Source organism: Clarias gariepinus, chromosome 11 (assembly GCF_024256425.1).
Source record: "Clarias gariepinus isolate MV-2021 ecotype Netherlands chromosome 11, CGAR_prim_01v2, whole genome shotgun sequence".
Classification (NCBI taxonomy): Eukaryota; Metazoa; Chordata; class Actinopteri; order Siluriformes; family Clariidae; genus Clarias; species Clarias gariepinus.
The window spans coordinates 437,501-445,656 of NC_071110.1; the positions used below are offsets into that span (position 1 = coordinate 437,501).

An 8,156-nucleotide genomic window follows, 5' to 3' on the forward strand; every position below is an offset into this window, starting at 1 on the left:
CAGATGTGTGCAAGTGTGGAAAAGGTGGTGCAGGTGTGTGTGTGTGTGTGTGTGTGTGTGTGTGTGTGTGTGTGTGTGTGTGTGTGTGTGTGTGTGTGTGAGAGAGAGAGGGATGAGCTGTAGTCAGTGTGTCAGTGCTGCAGGTAATGAAGTGAGGAGTTTCTCCAGTATGTTCGTCCCCACATCCACATTATCAGCATTGCCATATATCTGTACACACACACACACACACACACACACACACACACACACAGGGTCTGATATCTGATCTTCACACTGAAACACCAGGGTTTAAGGCGTTACACTGCGGCTGGTGTTCTGTCTACACAATACACTCCTTTTGCTCTGTTCTGCTGCTTAGCAACCGGACCTTTCTGTAAACAGCCTGCTCTACAGAGAGAGAGAGTGTGTGTGTGTGTGTGTGTGTGTGTGTGTGTGTGTGTTAAACAGACGTGATACTACTGTACAGTAACTGAGTTAGACTGGAGTGTTTTAGATTAATAACCTTCACTAGAGGGCAGTGTGTTAGTGTCCTTACACACTGGGTGTGACTAATTCACACACACACCTCTACACACACACACACCACCCCCGCACATGACCCGTGTGTGTATGACCCATGTGCAGCTCTACACGGTCAGTTCTCAGACAGAGACGGTGTTGTAGACTGATCTCACACTACAGACGCAGACACGGATCCGAGGACAGTCCACCCCTGCGTGTGTGTGTGTGTGTGTAACATTATTAAAAATCGTGTGTTAAAACTCACAGATCTGCCTTCTTCTCCAAAGCATGAGAGAATTAGTCCCAAAGCCGCTCATTACACACACGCCAGTCTCAACACCGCCAGCGCTAACTCATCAATGATCCTGTGCATTAGTGTGTGTGGAGTGACCTGCATGCCGGTGTGAGGAGACACGCGCGTGCTCACTACTGAGTTTTGAGACTATGGAGGCGATAAAACATCACAGTTTCTTTATAAACCTACAGGTAAATTATTTACACATTTACATCCCGTGTGTAAGAGTGAATTATTCACTGAGTTTAATTATAAATTAATAATTACAGCAGGTGACGGACACACGCTGCTCAGTAACAGCGTAACTTTGTGTTCAATTTAATCTGAAGTTAAATGTTAAACTCCTGTATTTGAAGATCACAATAGATATTAATAGAATCACAATTTTAATAGAAATCACCCCCGGGGAGGTGACCGGTGGTCCTGTCCCTGGTACCCGCGGCAGTGTCCTGTGTGCTCGAGGAAACGTGACCACGCCTTCTTTCGATCGGGGCGCTGTTCTCAGGTGTGTTACCTTTGTTTAAAAACATTCAGCAGCACTTCAGAAAAAGCCAGTAAAAACCGATCTGAAGTGGGTCACATGATCACGGCACGCCGGGACGGAGGCATGAGGCGCACAAGTGTGTGTGTGTGTGTGTGTGTGAAGGATCTCTGGTTAGACACAACAGTCTGTTATCTCTGGTTCGCTCAGTACAGTATTTAGTTTGGGGTCGTGTGTAAACTCTCGTCCAGACGGTGCCGGTTGGAGACGAGTCGTCTCTCCACACGTCTGGCGTTTCCCCCTCAGTCTGCCGTGGTACAGGGTTCACTTCTCTGTGTGTGAATGTGCTGCACGACACGCCTCTCTCTCTCTCCCTCTCTCATAAGTGTGTGTAATGGTCGGAGGACCTGCATTTAAAACACACACACACGTGGAGAGTGTTGCGCCAGAGCGGTCAGAGTGCGGCCCGTACACACCGTAACTCCTCCGAACGCTCGCGCTGAAGAGACACCACGCTGTGTACCAGGACTGTTACACTCAACACACACCGCCTCCACCGTCTGCACTGTCTGTGTGTGTGTGTGTTACCATGAGCAACAGTAGTTGCTAAGCAAGAAGGACACACTTGAGAGGAGGACGCAATGGGGGTGCATAGTCCACACACACACACACACCTACAGTTACCTTTTGTACTTGTAAAGGAAATGCACTCAGTTGTGTGTGTGTGTGTGTGTGTGTGTGTGTGTGTGTGTGTATGTGGTCTGATGCTAGTGCAGTTGTCTGATCTAACTAACAGGCTGTAATCTGATTATAAACATCCTCAGTGGGGGAGTGATCTCTCCTCATCACCACTCATTATAATCACAATAGAATCTCACACACACACACACACACACACAATGTTTGCACACTATCACAGACAGCTAACGTGTGTGTGTGTGTGTGTGTGTGTGTGTGTGTCCTAAACTGGACATTCTGTATAATCTATGTTTAGATTCAGGACACATGTGGGGCGGCGTTCAGTGTTAACGTTGCCATGACAACCAAGTGTGTGTGTGTGTGTGTGTGTGTGTGTGTGGAGAGTGTGAAGAGTGTGTGAGGAAAACATGAGGAGCATCAGAGGAGCACACAAGAAGTATGTGAGGGCTACCAGAGGAGTGAGAGAGTCCAGTGTTTAACTTTCTCAGGCTGCTGGTGACAAGGTGACGTCGCTCAGACGAACGCTCAGGAGTGTGTGGAGTGACGTCGCTCAGACGAACGCTCAGGAGTGTGTGGAGTGACGTCGCTCAGACGAACGCTCAGGAGTGTGTGGAGTGACGTCGCTCAGACGAACGCTCAGGAGTGTGTGGAGTGACGTCGCTCAGACGAACGCTCAGGAGTGTGTGGAGTGACGTCGCTCAGACGAACGCTCAGGAGTGTGTGGAGTGACGTCGCTCAGACGAACGCTCAGGAGTGTGTGGAGTGACGTCGCTCAGACGAACGCTCAGGAGAGTGTGGAGTGACGTCGCTCAGACGAACGCTCAGGAGTGTGTGGAGTGACGTCGCTCAGACGAACGCTCAGGAGTGTGTGGAGTGACGTCGCTCAGACGAACGCTCAGGAGTGTGTGGAGTGACGTCGCTCAGACGAACGCTCAGGAGTGTGTGGAGTGACGTCGCTCAGACGAACGCTCAGGAGTGTGTGGAGTGACGTCGCTCAGACGAACGCTCAGGAGTGTGTGGAGTGACGTCGCTCAGACGAACGCTCAGGAGTGTGTGGAGTGACGTCGCTCAGACGAACGCTCAGGAGTGTGTGGAGTGACGTCGCTCAGACGAACGCTCAGGAGTGTGTGGAGTGACGTCGCTCAGACGAACGCTCAGGAGTGTGTGGAGTGACGTCGCTCAGACGAACGCTCAGGAGTGTGTGGAGTGACGTCGCTCAGACGAACGCTCAGGAGAGTGTGGAGTGACGTCGCTCAGACGAACGCTCAGGAGTGTGTGGAGTGACGTCGCTCAGACGAACGCTCAGGAGTGTGTGGAGTGATAATCTACGTCAGATAATGACAGTACTTGCTGATCCGGAGTACCGGTACCAGAACCTGGCGGTGTTCAAAGTGAAGAGACCTTTTGGGAGCGCTCCACGCCTGAAGCCGTTTCTTTACGACTGTGGACGTAGAGCGCCTCCCTGTGGAGTTAACCCGATGAGAGACACGGGGCCGACCCTGAAACGTTCTGCACCCTGCAGCTCCAGGAGCACTGACCACGCCCTCCGACTCGTGTATTTGTCAATAAAAGCTCTGACCAGTGGCCTGAATCAGTTATGGAATTTTTTTTTTTTTTATAAATAAATAAATAAAAAACCCTCCTGGTGCTGAGATTTGAACCTATGACCCTCTGATCAGCGGTTCAATATCCTACTGACCACTGCCTGCCCCTACACTTCAGTTATAACATCTCTACCTGTAATTACTCTAAAGAGAAGGTGGAGTTATCATGGGGCGGAGCTATAGCTAATGATCAGGGTGGGGCTGTAGTGAGGAGGGTGGGGTTAGAGCTGAGTACAGTCTCTGGGTCAGGTGGTGTTTATTCAAGTCCTGAGCTTCATGTTACAGAGCAAGAGAACACTCTGCACTGCTCCAGGTCTATAAACACACACACACACACACACAGTTTATCAGAAACACACGAGTGGGTTTATTCTGAGAAAAACAACACTGATTAGCCAATAAACCCCTAAGAACCCTTAAGGAACTCTATCATAAGTGTGTGTGTGTGTTTAAAGGGTAACTGTGGGGCATGAACCTTGTTTATTTTAGACCCTGTTACACACTCCTCTAGTGTGGTGCTCTACACACTCTGCAGCCTCCTGACATCTCCGAGCTGGGTTACATCATGATGATAATGATGATGATGATGATGAGATTAACATCCTTCATTCCTGTGTTGATGTTTTACTGAACGGCCCCCTGGCAGTTTGTTAGCAAACCCACATGAGATACCCATGATGCAATGCAGTCCTGCGGTTCGACACGCCGGTGTGTTCAGGAGTGTGTATGTGTGTAAAACACCTACAGCACATTAAACTGTTGTGTGTATTTATTTATTGTGTTCATCTGCTGTCTGCCATCTGCTGCGACAGGGTCCAGGTACACAGAAGAAACACCGCGGGCATAAACAGTGTGTGTGTGTGTGTGTGTGAGAGAGAGAGATTAAAATAAATATAAATATCACTACCGTGTGTGAATACAGTTAGAATGCAGCTTATAATACTACAGTGTAGAGTGTTTATAACAGGTTATGGTGTTAAGATGTTAGTGTTTATAACGTGTGTAACGGCTTTAGAAGGTTTTACAGTGTTTATCTCAGGTGTTATGATGGTTAAACACTCCCACAGCTCTGAGAGCTAAACTTCTAGTGGTTATCTCAGTTGTTATAATGTTCCGTAAAGATTTACAGTGTTTATCTCGGTTGTTATAATGTTCCGTAAAGTTTTACAGTGTTTATCTCGGGTGTTATGATGTGCCGTAAGGTTTTACAGTGTTTATCTCGGTTGTTATGATGTTCCGTAAAGTTTTACAGTGTTTATCTCGGGTGTTATGATGTGCCGTAAGGTTTTACAGTGTTTATCTCGGGTGTTATGATGTGCCGTAAAGTTTTACAGTGTTTATCTCGGTTGTTATGATGTTCCGTAAAGTTTTACAGTGTTTATCTCGGTTGTTATGATGTGCCGTAAGGTTTTACAGTGTTTATCTCGGGTGTTATGATGTTCCGTAAGGTTTTACAGTGTTTATCTCGGGTGCTATGATGTTTTACAGTGTTTATCTCGGGTGCTATGATGTTTTACAGTGTTTATCTCGGGTGCTATCATGTTCCGTAAGGTTTTACAGTGTTTATCTCGGGTGCTATGATGTTTTACAGTGTTTATCTCGGGTGCTATGATGTTTTACAGTGTTTATCTCGGGTGCTATGATGTTTTACAGTGTTTATCTCGGGTGCTATCATGTTCCGTAAGGTTTTACAGTGTTTATCTCGGGTGCTATGATGTTTTACAGTGTTCATCTCAGGTGTTATGATGTGCCGTAAGGTTTTACAGTGTTCATCTCGGGTGCTATGATGTTTTACAGTGTTTATCTCGGGTGTTATGATGTTTTACAGTGTTCATCTCAGGTGTTATGATGTGCCGTAAGGTTTTACAGTGTTTATCTCGGGTGCTATCATGTTCCGTAAGGTTTTACAGTGTTTATCTCGGGTGCTATGATGTTTTACAGTGTTCATCTCAGGTGTTATGATGTGCCGTAAGGTTTTACAGTGTTCATCTCGGGTACTATGATGTTTTACAGTGTTTATCTCGGGTGTTATGATGTTTTACAGTGTTCATCTCAGGTGTTATGATGTGCCGTAAGGTTTTACAGTGTTTATCTCGGGTGTTATGATGTTTTACAGTGTTCATCTCAGGTGTTATGATGTGCCGTAAGGTTTTACAGTGTTTATCTCGGGTGTTATGATGTTTTACAGTGTTCATCTCAGGTGTTATGATGTGCCGTAAGGTTTTACAGTGTTTATCTCGGGTGCTATGATGTTTTACAGTGTTTATCTCGGGTGCTATGATGTTTTACAGTGTTTATCTCGGGTGCTATGATGTTTTACAGTGTTTATCTCGGGTGCTATGATGTTTTACAGTGTTTATCTCGGGTGCTATGATGTTTTACAGTGTTTATCTCGGGTGCTATGATGTTTTACAGTGTTTATCTCGGGTGCTATGATGTTTTACAGTGTTTATCTCGGGTGTTATGATGTTTTACAGTGTTCATCTCAGGTGTTATGATGTGCCGTAAGGTTTTACAGTGTTTATCTCGGGTGCTATGATGTTTTACAGTGTTTATCTCGGGTGCTATGATGTTTTACAGTGTTTATCTCGGGTGCTATCATGTTTTACAGTGTTTATCTCGGGTGCTATGATGTTTTACAGTGTTTATCTCGGGTGCTATGATGTTTTACAGTGTTTATCTCGGGTGCTATGATGTTTTACAGTGTTTATCTCGGGTGTTATGATGTTTTACAGTGTTTATCTCGGGTGCTATGATGTTTTACAGTGTTTATCTCGGGTGTTATGATGTTTTACAGTGATTATCTCGGGTGTTATGATGTTTTACAGTGATTATCTCGGGTGTTATGATGTTTTACAGTGTTTATCTCGGGTGCTATCATGTTTTACAGTGATTATCTCGGGTGCTATCATGTTTTACAGTGATTATCTCGGGTGTTAAGATGTTTTACAGTGTTTATCTCGGGTGTTGTAATGGTTAAACACTCCCACAGCCCTGAGATCTAAACTCCAGTTCCTCCATTTTCCTGAGCATCCTCTCGCCCCACCTCACCGTCTGTTCCAATCAAACTCACTCGTGACAGTTTATTTAACACACACACACACACACACACACACACACTACAGTAATATTACACATTATCATCACACCGCATCCCGCTTTATTATTTTCAGCTAATCACCTCCGTAACTAGCGCGCTAATCTTACTGCACTGAATAGCCGAGATTGCTAGCGAGGTGTAGTATTTTTTTTCCCCAATCACATTCGGATAGATCATCCCGCCTCCCGCGCTCTGATTGGCTGATCGATGAGAGCGCACGCGTTCTGACCAATCTTTAAGAAGAAACCGCTATAACATAAGCCAATCACAAAGCAAAGGGGTGGAGTTTCAGGCTAAATACGGATGGGGGAAAAAAATGTACGTTCGCTAGCTAGAAACAGAGGTTAAAATTAAGAAGAGTTCCCACACCCGGTTTAAGTCAGAGCACTAATAATAATGATCAGAGTGATAATACATCCAGGTTTAAGTTTATTTCTGAGGTAATATTTGTGCAGAAGTGCTGATTAATTTGATAAGTGTAATTATCTGAGTAAGCAGAGCTACATAAGGCGATCTGACACCAGGGGGTTAATATTTATGTTCAGGGATTAGAAACTAATTATTCCGGTGTGTTTAAATGTGATAACAACATGGCAGCAGACAGAGAGAGAGAGACAGAGAGAGAGAGACCCCGGGCTCAGTCATCACCCAGCCCTGCTGTACCACGTCACTCAGTCCAACACTGCGGAAATACTGCACACAGACACACACACACCGCGGGCAGGTCCGCGGCGCTAACGGTGTTAGCCTGCTAGGTCGTGTGTGTGGCTGACAGGGTGTGTGTGTGTGTGTGTGTGTACCTGTGTCTCCGATGATGATGTATTTGAAGAGATACGCGTACGCCATGTCCACACACACACCGCTGTCTCCGGCCTCTCCTCTGCTGTAAAATGGCTCCCGAACAAAAACCCCGGTAAACTCGTGTACGGAGCGCGGCAGAGGTCAGGTTCTCCCGCGGCTCGGCTCGGACAGGCTCTGCGCTCCCTCAGGCGGCGGGGACAGGGGCGTTAATCAGCGGTTCCGGCGCGTTACTCCCGTTGCTGCGCTGCTTTTTCTCTTCGACGCTCAAACGAACAATAAACACCTCAAAGCTCCACCGATGACGTCATCACGTTCCGCCTTCGCCACGCACGCACGCACGCACGCAACCGGAAGTTTACACCACGCACATACGTTCTTATTTTAAATATATAAATTAAAGTCTTTGTTTTGTTGTAAAAAAAAAAATCATCAGTATTTAAAACGCACAATTAAAAAAAATAAAAACACAATTTACAATATTGGTGCGTACATTTAAATATAACCAAACACGAAGTACCACACACAAAACGTGTATCTGGCCTTAACGAATTGATCCGATTTATTACTGATTCGTTTTGACGACTTTTATAAAATCTACAGAACGAACACAATAAAACCACGAGCTGAAATTAGAGTTTTGGTTTCTAAATGTGTAAATATGTCGATCTAAAT

The 8,156-nt window shown here is 45.8% G+C and overlaps 1 protein-coding gene across 1 annotated transcript in view; it reads right to left on the minus strand.

Moving 5' to 3' along the window:
• Nucleotides 1-7,799, minus strand: part of rab2a (RAB2A, member RAS oncogene family) — a 16,100-nt gene extending 8,301 nt beyond the window's left edge. The window contains exon 1 of the mRNA XM_053506852.1: nt 7,484-7,799. Within this exon, the coding sequence (XP_053362827.1) occupies nt 7,484-7,529 (46 nt within the window). The 5' untranslated portion in view covers nt 7,530-7,799. The remainder of the gene's footprint in view (nt 1-7,483) is intronic.
• Between the last annotated feature and the right edge of the window lie 357 nt (nt 7,800-8,156).